Raw genomic sequence first — 15190 nt, 5'->3', positions numbered from 1 at the left:
AAAAACACGTCTGAGGCTCGGTCCGAAGGTCATGCCAGTAATGTTGGAGGCCATCGGGCCCATCCAGGTTGAATTTTTTTCATCTGACCAGATGATGTTGCTCCAATCTGGCGGTGAAATGAGGTTGGCATTCTCATATTCAAGTCTTGCCTTGATATGGGCCTCGGTCAACTTGGGGGTCGAATTGCGTTTAATATAGTCGAAATTTTCTTTGTAAGACAATAGGGCACAAATCCACCGGGCAGACACAGGCAGTTCCAGTTGGTGGACAAGGGCAGCAAAGGATGCACCGGTTGTTGAAGCGTCACGGAAAAGGCGCCTTTTTTGCGAAAGAACATTTTGCGTGGCTTTCCGCCACGGTAACGCTGTCCATACATCGCTGGGTTTCGCAGGTATCGTGTGATGGCGCCACGGGACCTCCCGAGGCTTGTTGCCATGAAGTTAACGGATTTATTGAGTGCCGCCCACGCGGCAACCTGGCCACGTCCAAACTCGTCAAGTATGACGCCACGTCCCATTCCAGAGTGCTTGGTGCTTGGTCGTATTGAATTGTAGGCAGGTGCAGTCGTACAATGTGTTATTTGCGAGATTGGAGTGTGTATTGAATGCAATTTCGCAAGTGTCATATTCTGAGTTCCTCGTGTGAAAACTTTGTTTCCCGCCTTTTTCATTTCACTCATTTCAAGCAAAAGAGTGCTGCATTCTGTGTTTCTTATCCAGCAAACTCTGTCGATTGCGCCGATCAGCAAAAATTCCACCAATAGAGCATGAGATATGAGAAATTCGTTGCATATCATATCCGGACTTCCGGCACTGTATCGTGGAGAGGTTGTGATGGACGCGCGTGACTTGATGGGTTCGGCCATCAACATTGTCGGAATGTCGGGAGGGGGGGGGCAAACTAGCGCGAGGCGGACGAAATTGCCCACGATGGTGAAGAAGGCGAAGTGCTTCTCGTCGACTAGACTGGCGAGGAAGAGGCGGAAATGCCTGAGCCGTTCGAGGTAGTGCAAGCGGCCTCGAGTTGGATGAAGCGACCCGAAGGTCAAGCAGAACTCAAGCGGATTGCGGCTCGAGGGATGTTGGAAACTGCTCTCCAAACGTTGGGGTCGCTGGAGGCCGTGGAGCAACTGTTGCGTGAACGCCGCAAAGAAGAAGCGGCGCGAAAGGCCGACGAGGCGGAGCGGGCTGCTCAAGAGGAGCAGCGTCGATTGCGCGAAGTTAAAGCAGCAGCGCAGGCGCAAAGTGCGGAAATGCCCGGTGCTTCGACGACGACGTGGAAGTTGGAAGTGCCCGCGACGATGGTGCCGCTGGAACGTTGGAGCATCTTGACTTCGCGCGAGTTCGGATGGACGAAGTTCGATTCGTGGACGCTTCGGACGAAGTGCTCGGGATGGGCGGAGTTAGCGAAGCAACGGTCGAATGCGTATGCGACGCCACGAGCGATGTCAATGTCGTCGACGAAGCCGGCATGCCAGCGCGGGTGTTCGAAGCCAACGCGTGTTTGGCAAAGTTGGACGAACCCATGACGACTTCGAGCGCCACGTCGTGTGGATGCTGAACACCGTGGCCACGATGACAATGGTGGTCGATGATGGGCAAAGACCGCATGCGCGAAGGCGATCCAGGTTGGGTGCTCGACGTGGGGCACGTCGACCTGTGTTTGAAGGCGAGACGCTGTTGGAGTACATTACCGTGTTCCTGTTTCGCTTGCATCTGTGTACAACAGATGACCTTCTCCGACGACGGATGCGACAGCGGCACCATGTGCTGAAGCGTCGTTTTAACAACGTCAAAACACTCGTCGTGCTCGGCTGCCCAACCGATGGTAGTCAACTTAATCTTCGCCAGGGCTGTCTTCTTCGAGCCTCCGGTGGCCTTGGCTGCAACATCCAGCAATCCACGCAGGGGAGCAACCAAACACGCATAACCTGGGACGACGTGCGCATCCAGTTCGTGGCGCACACGAACTGCTGCAACTCGGCCCCAGTTGTTGGCGTCTCCAACGCACACAATCTTGCACCCGGTCGGGGGAATGGGCAATTTCATCCGCAGATATCATTTTTCCGCACCATTTAGCTTCCTTGAGGAAGAAGTCACATTTCCTTGGATGGAGCTTGAGGCGGAACCTGCCGCAGATGGCGAGTACCTTGTCCAACAACGCCAGCAACCTGTCCGTTTTGTCTGCGTGCCCCAGCAGGTCGTCCAGCCAACCCAAAACTCCGTCGTACAAAAGATCGCCAAACAACTTGTTGACGGCAGCTTGACAGTACGCCACAGCGTCCGTTTGTCCCATAAGGATCCGGGTGGTGGTATACACAAAGGCGTCATGAACGAGTACCACATCTGGCAGGCAGGATGCAGCGGGAGCTGCCAATATCCCTTCAGCCAATCCAGCGTGAAAAACACCTTCATACCGACAAGCGTTGCCATGGCTGCGTCCAAGTTCGGCATCGGCCATGGCATCGGGACTGTCCACGCGTTGATCGGTCTTGAATCGATCGTCTACGGTATTCACCGGGCTCCTTCTTGGCGACGATTCTCGGCGCAGACGCCCAGGTTGCGCGATTGTTCGAGTAGACAAGGCCCGCCGATACGAGCTCTCCCACATGCTCTTGAGGTAATCCATGTGAGCAGGCGGGTACCGCCGCAGTGACTTCTTCACAGGGACCGCGCCTTCCTTCAGCCGTTCCATCAACGGCTCCTCATCCACCTGCAAGTCCCGGCCAAACGAGGCGGAACACATCGGGTCAAGGTGCGCCTGAGCTCCACGGCCTCTGCAACTTTCTCGTCGAGGATGCCCCGTATCTGCCCGTCTGGGTCAGCCGTCGTCTCCATGACGAGGTGGAGCACGCAAGGTCTTCGACGCTGTCCAACTCTTCATCGTTGTCACCATACATCTCCCGCAGGCGTTGGACGGTTTATGGTTTGTCTTCACCGTCGCCCAAATCGCCGACTTCCCAGGTTTGACGCTTCTTCAGCCACCCACGAGCATGCCATCAACCGAAACCCGAGGCGTTCCATAACAGGTCGACCGATCAGGAGCTTGATCTGCGGCGATTGCTCGTCCATCCAAGCCTTCAAACCACGGAGAGCCAAGGGCCCAATGGACGTCTCCAAGGTCAGCGCCTTGAACTGCACTTGCCGCGTCACCTTGAGCGGCAGCGAGTGCTCACCATACGGCTTCAGCATTACAGTTGGCTTGTCCACAACGCTGAGTCTTGATCCCAGGCGCTCCAGCGCCGCCTGCAGCAATCTATTCGACTTCAGGGACTCATCTAAGCCTGAGTCCAGCAACACGCGGGGCAGCACCAGCACGTCGTCCAACGTGGCACGGCACTCCATGCTCTTGCCCTTGTCGCTGTTCTTCATGGCGTTCACACCTCGACGACTGGCGTAAAACTCGTCCAACAGTTTCTTTACTTCGTCGTCGGTGATGCCGGGGTGTTCGCGGACACGGTGCTCAGTAGATTGACACTTCAAACACTTGACCTTGGGCCGCTCGAACCCAACTTCCTTTGTCGGTCTTCAGGGCTCCATGCACAGTTGGCGCAACATTTGGTTTGTTGTCGTTGCTGCCGTGGATACGACTGTAGCCACGAGAGCTCTGTCGCTGCTCGCTCCTCGGCCGCGCTTCCACTGGTGCCTTGGCGGGTTTCTCTTCATCCACACCGCCATACAGCTGGTACCCAGCAGCGAACTGCCGCAGCCACTTGATGAAACGAAACACGTCAGCCTTGAGGACCTTGTTTCGCTGCAATTGCAACTGTTTCGTAACCGCAACTTGCAGTGACGCAGGCTTGATCGCCTTCGTGATGATCCCCACCACCAGTTTCTTTCTTGATGCAGCACCCAATTTTGGCCGTCTGCCTCGAGAGCGCGCATCAGGTTGTCCAGCATTCGACTCACTCGACTGTCTGCGTCGAGGATCCTCATGTCGAATTGCACGGCTCTTGAGCGCGTCCAACTCTACCGGTTCTTCGTTTTGGGCTTCCATGAACCAGGCAACCCACTCGGTTTCAGTCACATCGCCATGCGACTTCCCCAAGTCGAACATTGCAATGCGCCGCTTGGAGAATGGGTCCATGCATGCACGCACAGGCATCAGGAACGGCCGCTGGACGGTCGACTGCAATGCCTCAATCTGCGAGGTATACCGCTGATACTTTCGCATGAACCCCCGACGTTCGGCCTTCGTTGACCCCTTGAACATAGGCGGCTGGGAAATAGCCGGCGCGTTCAGCAGACGGACTCCAGTATCTTCTCCCATGTCCACGTCCTCAGCCACGCCTGTCGCTGTCGGCGTGTCGGCAGGCAGAGGCGTCTCGCAGCCGATACAGGGGCCTCAGACGGTACCACCTTGGCACATGACTCGCGTTGCCTTCTTGTCCCACTCCGCGCCGGTCGATCGGCTGTGGCTGGGTTCTTCGAGGAAGACCTCGAAGACGTTTGCGGCCTTGGCGCACTCCAGAGCCGTACTGCACTGTGTCGTCGTCGCGCTCCGGCGACCGTGACTTGCGGCTTGGTGACCCCTCATCAATATCACTCATCGTGAGCTCAATACGATGCTCTAAAGAATTCATTGTTTAGCATCCCGCACCTTCGACGTCCCGTCGAAGTCACAGGAACCACTCGCTTGTTCCGATTCACAATGCAAACTGTAATACAGTCAGTTAGCCAGTGGCCCTCACTTCGAGGTGAGCCACCCCGCTAACCGCACTTACTGGACATCTACTACTAGCCCTACTAGTAAGTACCTGAGCCAATCAGATGTCCTCAAATGTCGCCTTTTCCACCATTCAGATCTTGTTCGGATTTGCGTTCCACCGAAATTTGACAGGTCTTGTTCGGACTTGCGTTCCACCGAAATTTGACATCTTGGTTTGGGACCCGGCCAACCCACCATTCGTGAGGTTGAGTCGGCTCTGGGCACCCAGAACAGCTATACATCCATGGCAACCCACGAGAGAAACTTGTAGATGCTTAGCGCTGTCCACCCGAGCGGCGGACGATCGCTTGGCGCGTGAGGAATCCAGTGCAGGCTTATCGAATCCTCTCGAGGCTCGGTGGCTTGACGGGAGACTACTGCATTCTACCGTGGACAGCTGGCACGCCTACCTTGAGAAGCAGCACCACGACTTGATATCACTTTTTGTATGCTACGTAGTATGAGTCAAGCCTATACATGCGTCATATCAAGTTCCATCAAAGTCCACAAAATATCCATCAAAACCCACTTCGTATTGAAGACACGACGTGGCCTGATTTTCTCGATATGACTGGTGTTCTTCACGACCACTGACCCTCCCGGTCCATCGCCAGCACATGAGTGTTTCAAACGCTGTACGTGGTCGAAGGGGTTCTCAGAACTCCTCGATCTTGTCCAGTCAACAGAACTATCGCCAGCGCTTGGAGATCTCGCAAAGTATGCGCACAGCAAACCCATTTCATGGGAACGAAGGGTCCACCGGTTATGGAACAGCATCGATGGGTCCACCGGTTATGGCACGGCATCAAGAGGAGACACTCGAAGATCAATTTTACTCCTTCAGTCATTACGGTCGACCCTCCCCTTCAATAGCAGGGTTGAATTTGCCTATTGGAAAGTTTCGCGGTCGGAGACCGCGTTGGACGAATTACAATACCTCGCCGAAATCCGCTAGGTTGGTGTCAAGTACTACAAGTTCTCGAAGAATAGCCTATCGATAGTAGGCGTACAATACAGTGAACGGGGAAATTTAAGCCACACCGAAGTTTTCCATTACTCATATCACAATGAACCAATCATACCACAGGAAAAAGATAAGCCACTCTAATTGGTTAAAATTCACTCCCGCCTAATCAACAATTTAAAGCCCGCGATTTTTGTCATTGTTCGTCCCATGGGCAATTGCGATGACGCTAGAGTCGTTCGGCGGCACACGTACCCCATATCACTTAAACTTAGAGGCCTTGAGATGCTTAAATCAATGAGCTTTCGAAAGGTGGCAGCTCAACTCAATGTACCCTACAGCTCCGTCCGAAACTGGCAACGAGTAGCTTCCGACTTGCAAGGCTACAAAGGTTGCAAAAAGACCAGCAACCTTCCTGGTGCAGGTCGACCAACAATCATACCCTATCCAGAATCTGTCCTTGCGTTCATGCAAGCTCGCAGACACCATGAACGAGCCTAACGTGCACACACATGGTGACCTACCTCAAGAAGCATCACCAGGACTGGCTGAAGGACTACATTGCAAGGCAAAAACCTGGCTGTGGCTACGACAACTTGCTCTCTCTTATCCAAGACTATTGACAGCGCTACGGGTACACACATCAACTGGCCTGCAAGTCCAAGAAAAAAGTTACGGACCTTGAGAGCACACGCGACCTCTTTGCTGTTTTGTTCCACGAAACCTATGGGGCCTTTTCAGACGATTGCGTGTACAACGTGGACGAAACGGGTATCCAGTTTGACATGCCTCCGAGGTATATCTGGTTCAAGAAGGGCAGTAGGGCCAAGCTATCCAAGGGCGAAAAACATTCCTACAGAATGACAGCAGTACTTACGATACGACGGGACGGTCTGAAGTTACCTATACTCTTCGTCATCAAGAGACGGCCAGGAGCAATTATCGAGGCTAGTGAGTTCAAGTCCTATCCAAATGGTCATTTTTACATCATGCAAAACAAAGCTTGGATGGACAAAGCCGTGTGGGAGCAGTACCTGTGGCTGGTGTTGGCTGAGCGCGTCAAGAAACCATCCGTGCTTGTCTTGGACAATCTTGAGTCGCATGTAAGCCCTATTGCAATTCAAACTGCGAACCTGCTTGGATACAATGTCTGTTCAGTACCTGCTAACGCTACTTCCCACGGCCAACCTCTTGATGTCTCCGTAATGGCGCCGTTAAACGCCATCTTCGAGACCTGTGGATAGCGGAAGACATAGTGGATGGTGACCACAATGAAGATAACTGGAACTCACCGACAGCAGGAGTGAAGAGAATGACCTTGATCAACCGAGCCATCAAAGCTTGGGAGTTGATCACGCCCAGAGCAAGGTCGTGGTAGCTTCCTTAAGGCTATTCCATTGCCATAATTCATGTTTTTTATCGCCGTTTGGTCAAAACAAAACATTAAGTGCAATCGATAGGGCTTGACGAGACGAAGCGATTCGTCGTGGTTTCATGTCAATATCTTTACTGGGAAAGAGGGAATGCAACGGCCACGGAAGAAAATTGTTTGTCACACAAATATATGTCCAATCAAAATGATTTTTCAAAATGGCTATCATTCATTGGCGGAATTTTTATTGTGCGCGCCCGCGCGCTTTTCAAACAATATTTCTCTGGTTTGGACTCTCTGTGCAGACCACAACTACACACAACCAAATATGAGTCCACGAAAGCACTACCCCATATCAACTAAGCTCCATGCCCTTGGTCTCCTTGAGACAATGTCATGCCGTGAAGTATCACGAGTCATGGCGATCCCTCGCCGAACTATTCGCAGCTGGCAGATCCAGCGTTTCGAGTTGCTGGCATACGACGGCAACAAAAAATGCAACAAGCTCATTGCTGGTGGCCGCTACGAGGAGTTCCCCGATCCACCTGGTTTAGTTGAGTTCCTAAATCGTATACGCGACAATGAACGGGCATTGACAACAACGCATATGATATCATGGATAAAGCTGAACCAACGCGACTGGCTCCTCAACTACCTCTCTACGAAGAAGCCGACTGCTGCATACAGCTCGCTGCTGAAGCTTCTGCAGTGCTTCTGCAAACGCCACGGCTTTAGCCGTCAGCGACCTACGAAGAACAAGCTCAAGCAAGCGGTGTTGGCTGAGGTCCACGAGGAGTTCGCCAACGACTTCCACCATGAGTACGCCTCCTTCAAGAACGACTGTGTCTACAACGTCGATGAGACAGGGATGTACTACGATTTGCCGCCAACTTACATTTGGTCCGTCCGCGGTGGTTGCTCCAAAATTTCGACTGGCGAAAAGCACTCCATGCGCATGACTGCCGTCTTGACTGTGCGAGCTGACGGAACCAAGCTTCCCCTCATGTTTATCATGCGCGGGGTACCGGATGGGCGGATTGAAACGAACAAGTTTCCTACGTTTCCGTCAGAGCACTACTACGCCGTTCAAGAAAAGGCTTGGATGGATGGTCGTGTCTGGGCATAGTACCTTCGCGAGGTGTTGGGAGAGAACATCGATGCGCCTTCTGTCGTGCTGATGGACAACTTCGAGTGTCACGTTTCAGATGAGTCCTACAAGATCATGTACGAGGAGCTTGGTGCGCACCTGTGTCCACTGCCGCCAAACTCGACGTCCGTCTGCCAACCTTTGGACGTGGGTGTGATGGCTCCCTTCAAACGCAACCTTCGCAACTTGTGGCTATTGGAAGAGCAGATCGTCGGTGATGATGAAGATCCATTCTCTCCTACCGCTCGTCAAAAGCGCCTGGCAATGGTGAAACGTGCCATTAAAGCTTGGGACATGGTGTCCGACGATGTCATCCGCCGAAGCTTTGAAAAGGCCATTCCTCAATTGGTGGTGGATAACTGATTCAATTCGGATAAATTTGACTTGATTTTTCTATTGTATTTTTTATATACAATTTCCAAATCATTCAAATCATTATACATATTTTGAACTAAAAAAAATTCGACGCGCGGGACTTGAACCCGGGGTACACTCAAGACACACAACGTGGTTACCCACTGCGCTATCGCGTCAAACGCTTACGCTTACACCTTGTCTACGGTATTTATCAATGCTGTTGGAAATTTCTCCTTTTACTCCTTATGACCTCTGTAATTCGTTTCTACTGTGGCCGGAGTTGAACTAATTTCTTTGCACAAACGATGTGGAAAATTATTACCTCCAGAAGTGATTATAATTTTTCCTAAGAGGCCGCGATTGGGTAGAAATGATGTCGAACTTCGTAGATATGTGACCAATTAGACACCTTGATTCAGGTTGACAAGGTGGGCGTTGCATTCCGTCTTTCCCAGTAATATTGACGGAGATATCGACGAAAAACGATTTGTATACTGTATACTTAACTTCACGTCCCCTTGTTTTCATATTTATTTTAAATTTTCCTGACGGATTTTGACGGAGTTTTATTGGTCACATTAGGTGTCGAACTTCGAAGTACACCCACCAATCATATTGCCAGAAAGCCTTTACTTCGATTCGGGGTGTGGCTTAACTGTAAATTCCCCCGTTCACTGTACAAGTCTGGGGACTTGGCATTTGCTCCCACCGCCGTGCCGGACGCCCGCTCCCTCGTGTGCGCTACATTGTTGCAGTGCATGCACATCTACTTCGATGCTTGGCCCTGACAGCACAAGCCATGCCTGCGCGCGTTCACAGCGCATGTTGCGTCTCCACCTGACGGACTTTGTGACGTCCGCTTCCAAAGGCAAATCATTAAGTAAATTCCCCGCAGTGACTATTGTCACAGGACGTACCCCTCCTTACAGCAACTGCCCGCTTGTAGCCAATCGCCACGCAGCAGCACTACCCAAGAGAATTGAACTCCTGTAGGCTGCCTGCCTCTGGCGGGGGGTCTAGGGGTTCGGCAAATGTCAAAGTCGCAACAGCTGGTGCTTGAATGGGACGGTCAGTGGCCGTGGGGATCACAAGTCAATTCGAGAACAGCAGGCGTTGTATCGTCAATACAATGTGGGCTTCGATGGACACGATGTGGACTGATGGAACCAGATATATGTCGCATGCATAGGCTTGACACGTATACAAAGCGCGATATCAAGGCGTGGTGCCGAATGTCAAGAGTGGCGAGCCAGCTGTCCATTGTAGAATAGAGTCTCCCGTGCAAACCACCGAGAGGCATCGAAGAGGCTGCACTGAATCCCTCGCGCGTCAAGCGACCGTCCGCCGCCTCGGGTGGACGGCGCTGAGCAACTACGTGTTTCTGTCGTGAGTTGCCTTGGATACATACCTGGTGGAACGAACTAGAAGTTGCACGGCAGCAAAGCAGTCGTGCCGGTGACTTCGATTTGCAGTAGCGACAAACGAATCCAGCTGCCGGCATTTCGCAGCCAAGTCACTCTGCGCGATCCGACGTAGGCAGTTGTCATCACACATTTCGAGTCGTTCACTTTGGTACTTGCCTTGCATCGCTCACTTGCTCCTGCCATGAAGTTTATTTTTGCGCTGACTGTCGTCGCCGGGGCCGCCTCGGCCACGCTCAACGATACGTCTGTGTCTCGCCAACTCCAAGAGGCACCCCCATCGATCTGCTTGCTCACCTCGTATCTCCGCGGCGTTGGCACAGTGCCCAAGTCATGCGCGCGAGGCCAAGAACGCATTGGAGCCTTCTGCTACGAGTATTGCCCGAGTGGCATGTCTCGTAAAGCCTTCGACTGCCATTCGAACTGTCCCAAAGCCAACAAGGGCTATGTTTTTGAGGACATAGGCGTCTTTTGCCGCTTGAAGGAATACGACCGAGGAGCTGGCTACCCTTGGAAGTTTGGCGACGCTTTTGATGACAGCGGCATGTTCAAACGTTGCGAAGCAGCCAACGGCGGCAGTGACAAGTGCGAGAAGAATGGACTTGTTGTGTACCCGAAATGCAAGGAGGGGTACACCGCGTTTGGCTGCTGCATTTGCCGCCCCAATCCACCAGACTGCGAGAAGCTTGGACTGGGTGGAAACGTCGACCTGTCCTGTGCTAAAAAAGTCATCATCGGGAAGCCCGACTTGGGCACGTGTGAGCCGGACGAAGACCTTTACCTTGGGCTGTGCTACAAAAAGTGCAAGGCAGGCTTCTCTGCTCAGGGGCTGGCCTGCGAGGCCAATATCCCGTCTGGTTGGGTCAAATGTGACAAGGGCGCTGCCAAGACCTCGGCCATGTGCGCCGATATAGAAGACAACCTCATTGACTTCACGGCGAAGGGCCCGACGTGCGACCGAGTTGTTACCGACGAAGTCGTCCCAGTTGACCCCCGTAGCCTCGACACTTAGCAGAAACGTTTGTATAACCGAGCGAGTTTTGTTGGACCTAGTTGGTTGAAATGGATTGGGCGGTAGAGAGGGATACTTGGAATCGATAAAACGTTGGGCCGTTTAGCGGCGTGCGGGGCTACCACTACCATTCGCTTCAGGCGTCGAAAGAGCGTACCATGAAACATACATACCACTACCATCCAGAGCCTCTTCGTCGACGCGCTGTTGTCCACCCGATTCTCCCTGTGCCAGAGCAAACCGAACTCGTGGACAAACGCTCACTTCCTCTATCTATTTCGTTGTGACGTTGGGTGGGATATGACGATCAAAAAATTTGCTGACTTCTGTGAGATGGAACGAGATTGACGATGCACCTGTGTACCGTGAAGGCGACTTTAAAGCAGTGCATCCTTGATGCTATACTGCTTTGGTTCTACATGTTGCACCAACCCTACAGTTCGGAAAGTTACCGGCGCGGGGATGCAAGGGGGTCGTGAAGATTGTTGGCCCGAGGAAAACGAAGCCCGTTATCGACGTTACGGACGAGACTACACTCATGACTGACAAAGTTGACTTGAATTCACGTCAACATCCTAAGTCGTGGGAGCTGCCTGCCAACCCTACTGCCGCCATCTTGGGCTGCTCGTTCCGTTGAACGCAATGGCTGCATTCTCATTGCGATCAACCCCCAATCACGCTTCGTCAGCGCCGAATGACGAATGACGCTGTTGATGGTGAAGATTTTCGAGGAATAGTACAAATCGCTTATCTGAGTGTATTATCATTGATCACATTCAACTGCTGGGACGACCACATCTGAATCTTCTATGCACTCAGCGCGGTGAGCGATTCAGCGGCAAGGATTCTGCTGCAGTTGATGGCGAAGGAGGTTGCACCGCGGGGATGGAGCGACTTCGTCAGGGTGTGGGGACTGGCGCTGGCAAAACCCGTCATTGACAAAACGTAAAAGAGGGCTGGCGATGGCTAAACCTGTAATACTGCTCGGCGCTGGAGGAAGCGGGGGTAGGAACGAACTGTGCGAGGCGTCGCAAATTGTAGAATGAATTAGAACACAAGATTTATCTCAACTCAAGAACATCCTTCCGATGGCTGACGCCATAGTCTAGAATTGTTGAATTCAAGCATGTGGCCTTCTTCATGCTTCTCCTCTTCCTAGGTACGTCACTTAATGCATACTTAACGCAAGAGCTATTATTTGCGGTCAATCTTCAACTCGTAGTTGTCCGGTTGGAGTTCAGATGAGTCGGGAAGACTCCACATCCTTACATCCTCCCCCGGATGTCTTGCCGACGAGGAATGTGCGGCGTCGTAGGTCTTGGAGAAGTTGAGGGAAATGGGAGACATGCTTGATGGTCTTGGCGAGTTCCCACATGGCTTCGCTTTCCGGCTGACCATGCCACTTGACGAGAAACTCGAGCTTGCGGTTTGAACTGCTTCTTCAGCAGACTTTTAACAATGAAAAGTTCTTCATTCGTTTTGTCGTCGAGGATGATTGGAGTTGCTTTGGGAATCGGACGGGATGCAAACTTGGGATCATTGGAACGGCATGGCTTGAGGCGGTCAACGTTGAAGACATCGTGAATTCTCGACATATTGGCGGGTAACTTGAGACGCATGGCATTGTCGTTAACCGCTTCAACAATTCGAAATGGTCCGATGAAACGGGGCACAAGCTTGGGGCGTTTGTTGGAGTTTGACTGCTGGGCATGCTTGAGTGGCAAGTTGCGGGTTGCAAGCATAACATAGTCGTTGGGCTTGAAGATAACTTGCGATCGTTTGCGGTCATAATACTCCTTTTGTTTTGCTTGGAGATTTTCCTGAGCCATTTTCCAAATCGCTTGGCGCTCTTCCAAAAAGTTCTTGGCAATGTCACTTGTAGGCAAAACTGCGTCAATGATTGGGTTGCGCAAAATTCGTCCGGTGTCAACTTGAAATGGCGTAAGTCCCGTTGAGGCTTGTACGAGTCCTTGGTGAGCATACTCAATCGTCACTAAGTGGTCGAACCAGTCGTCTCCGAGGTAAGATACTTGAGAACGTAGGGCATCTTCAAGAGTTCGATTTTGGCGCTCCGAAGCTCCGTCAGCTTGGGCACGTCCAGCGGTTGTCATGTCTTGGCGGATGTTCATGATCTCCATGAGAGAGTTCCAAAAGTTGCTTGTAAACTTGGGGTCACGGTCGCTGATGACGACGCTCGGTAAGCCATGATGGCGAACAACATGATCGGAAAAGAGTTTGGCAGTTGCTGGTTCGTCTGCATTGGAATGCGTTGGTATGTACTTGGCGCGCTTAGACAGCTTGTCAACTACAACTAAAATGGCATCGCATGACTTGGACACGGGTAGTTCAGTGATCCAATCGGCAGAAATTGTGTGCCAACATTCTGGTGGAGCTTCAATTGGGATCATCTTTCCATTGGCTCGAAGACTACTTGTCTTGTATCGGCAACACGTTTCGCAGGTGACAACGTGAAGCTTTACGTCGTCAAACAGAGTATCCCAGTAATACCATTGCGAAACACTGAGGGCAGTTCGTCGAGTTCCAGGATGAGCGGCTATGCTTGAGTCATGGGCTTGGGAAATGATTTCGGCTCGCAAATCATCATCCTTGGGCACGCAAAGTCTCCAGACTTTGTTTTTCGTGCGAAGGAAAACTAAGTCGTTCTTTATTACGAAACTTTCGTCGCTTGTAAAATCCTTCCAGGCGGGGTCTTTCTTGTACGCTTTGAGGTAACGGCTCTTGGTGGCAGGATCCATGTTGATTGTCGTGTACGAGAGTTGCTTTGCATGATTGGTAACCAGTCGCTGAGACACTAAAGCACCCTTTTGAGCAACCGATTCCTCCCCCGAAAAAGAAGTGCCAACTAGCTTCGCGAGTTCACGAGTGGACAAAGAGACGGCAGTGATAGCAAGGTCGGTCAAGTGATCAAGGCGAGAGGCCGTCAAGTCACAGCGTTGACCACACGAATGGATGCGGACTTCGTGGATCATCGTGGCATGCGAAGCAGGGATATCTTGGGCTGGGCGAGACAAAGCATCAGCCACAACGTTGAGTTTACCAGGGCGATGGTGCAAAACAAAGTCGTATGCCCTGAAGAAATCAAGCCAACGCGTCAACTTTGGAGTGAGAACTGGCGTGTTCATGAAACACTTGCAGGCAGAGTTGTCGGTGTAAATGTCGAAGTGCGTTCCGTACAAGTAGTGACGCCAATTTCCAAGCGTTTGCTTGATCGCATAAAGTTCCTTTTCATGCGCGGGCCACTTCACTTCATGGGGTCCAAGGCGTTTGGACATAAACGCAATCGGTCGGTCATTGCCTTCATCATCGAATTGGGAAAGAACGGCACCACAGCAGTATCCAGAGGCATCCTAGTAACCACAAAAGGCTTGTTGTAGTTAGGCAATTGCAACACCGGCGCTTGTTGCAAGGCAAGGCGAGCTTGATGCTCAAAAAGGCTTGGCTGTGCGCTTCTGTCCATGTCCATGGCGTAGAGGGTTTCAACAGGGCCCTGAGAGTGAGAACCATTTCCGAAAATCGAGGAAGGAACTTGCGGTAGAAGCTGGCAAATCCAATGAAACTCAATAAGTCCTTGTGTCCTTGAGGCTCAGCCCATTCTTCAATCGCTCGCACTTTGGACTTATCCACTTGGAGGCCATGCTTGGAAATTGTATGACCCAAAAAGTCGACGGACTCCAAACCAAACGCACACTTGGATGGTCGAGCGTAGAGCTTCTCTTCACGCAGGACTTCACAAATCGCTCGCAGATGCTTTACGTGATCTTCAATTGAGGCAGAGAAGATGCAAATGTCGTCCATGTACACCACAACAAAGGGATACTTGTCGAAAAGGCGGCGCAACAAACGGGACCATATTCAAGACTCCACATCCTTACAAAACCCGTCATTGCCAAAAGGTACAAGTCTGGGGACTTGGCATTTGCTCCCACCGCCGTGCCGGACGCCCGCTCCCTCGTGTGCGCTACATTGTTGTAGTGCATGCACATCTACTTCGATGCTTGGCCCTGACAGCACAAGCCATGCCTGCGCGCGTTCACAGCGCATGTTGCGTCTCCACCTAACGGACGTTGTGACGTCCGCTTCCAAAGGCAAATCATTAAGTAAATTCCCCGCAGTGACTATTGTCACAGGACGTACCCCTCCTTACAGCAACTGCCCGCTTGTAGCCAATCGCCACGCAGCAGCACTACC

General features: G+C 52.0%; 3 protein-coding genes across 3 annotated transcripts; 2 read left to right on the top strand and 1 right to left on the bottom strand.

Moving 5' to 3' along the window:
- Nucleotides 1-1028: 1028 nt before the first annotated feature.
- Nucleotides 1029-1561, top strand: H310_11567 (hypothetical protein; the record flags this gene model as incomplete). Its single annotated transcript, XM_008878290.1, has 2 exons — nt 1029-1245; nt 1284-1561. The coding sequence occupies 2 exons, from the start codon at nt 1029-1031 to the stop codon at nt 1559-1561; spliced, it is 495 nt and encodes a 164-aa protein (XP_008876512.1).
- Nucleotides 1562-2934: 1373 nt separating this feature from the next.
- Nucleotides 2935-4537, bottom strand: H310_11566 (hypothetical protein; the record flags this gene model as incomplete). The annotated part of the gene is made up of 3 exons (XM_008878289.1): nt 2935-3462; nt 3509-4290; nt 4357-4537. 3 exons carry the CDS (start codon nt 4535-4537, stop codon nt 2935-2937), a joined length of 1491 nt encoding a protein of 496 aa, XP_008876511.1.
- A 5616-nt stretch (nt 4538-10153) lies between these two features.
- H310_11565 (hypothetical protein) lies at nt 10154-10981 on the top strand (the record flags this gene model as incomplete). Its single annotated transcript, XM_008878288.1, has 1 exon — nt 10154-10981. The coding sequence occupies one exon, from the start codon at nt 10154-10156 to the stop codon at nt 10979-10981; it is 828 nt and encodes a 275-aa protein (XP_008876510.1).
- Nucleotides 10982-15190: the final 4209 nt, after the last annotated feature.

Source organism: Aphanomyces invadans, assembly GCF_000520115.1.
Source record: "Aphanomyces invadans strain NJM9701 unplaced genomic scaffold supercont1.32, whole genome shotgun sequence".
Taxonomy (NCBI): Eukaryota; Oomycota; class Saprolegniomycetes; order Saprolegniales; family Verrucalvaceae; genus Aphanomyces; species Aphanomyces invadans.
This window is presented reverse-complemented; position numbering and strand designations above follow the sequence as displayed.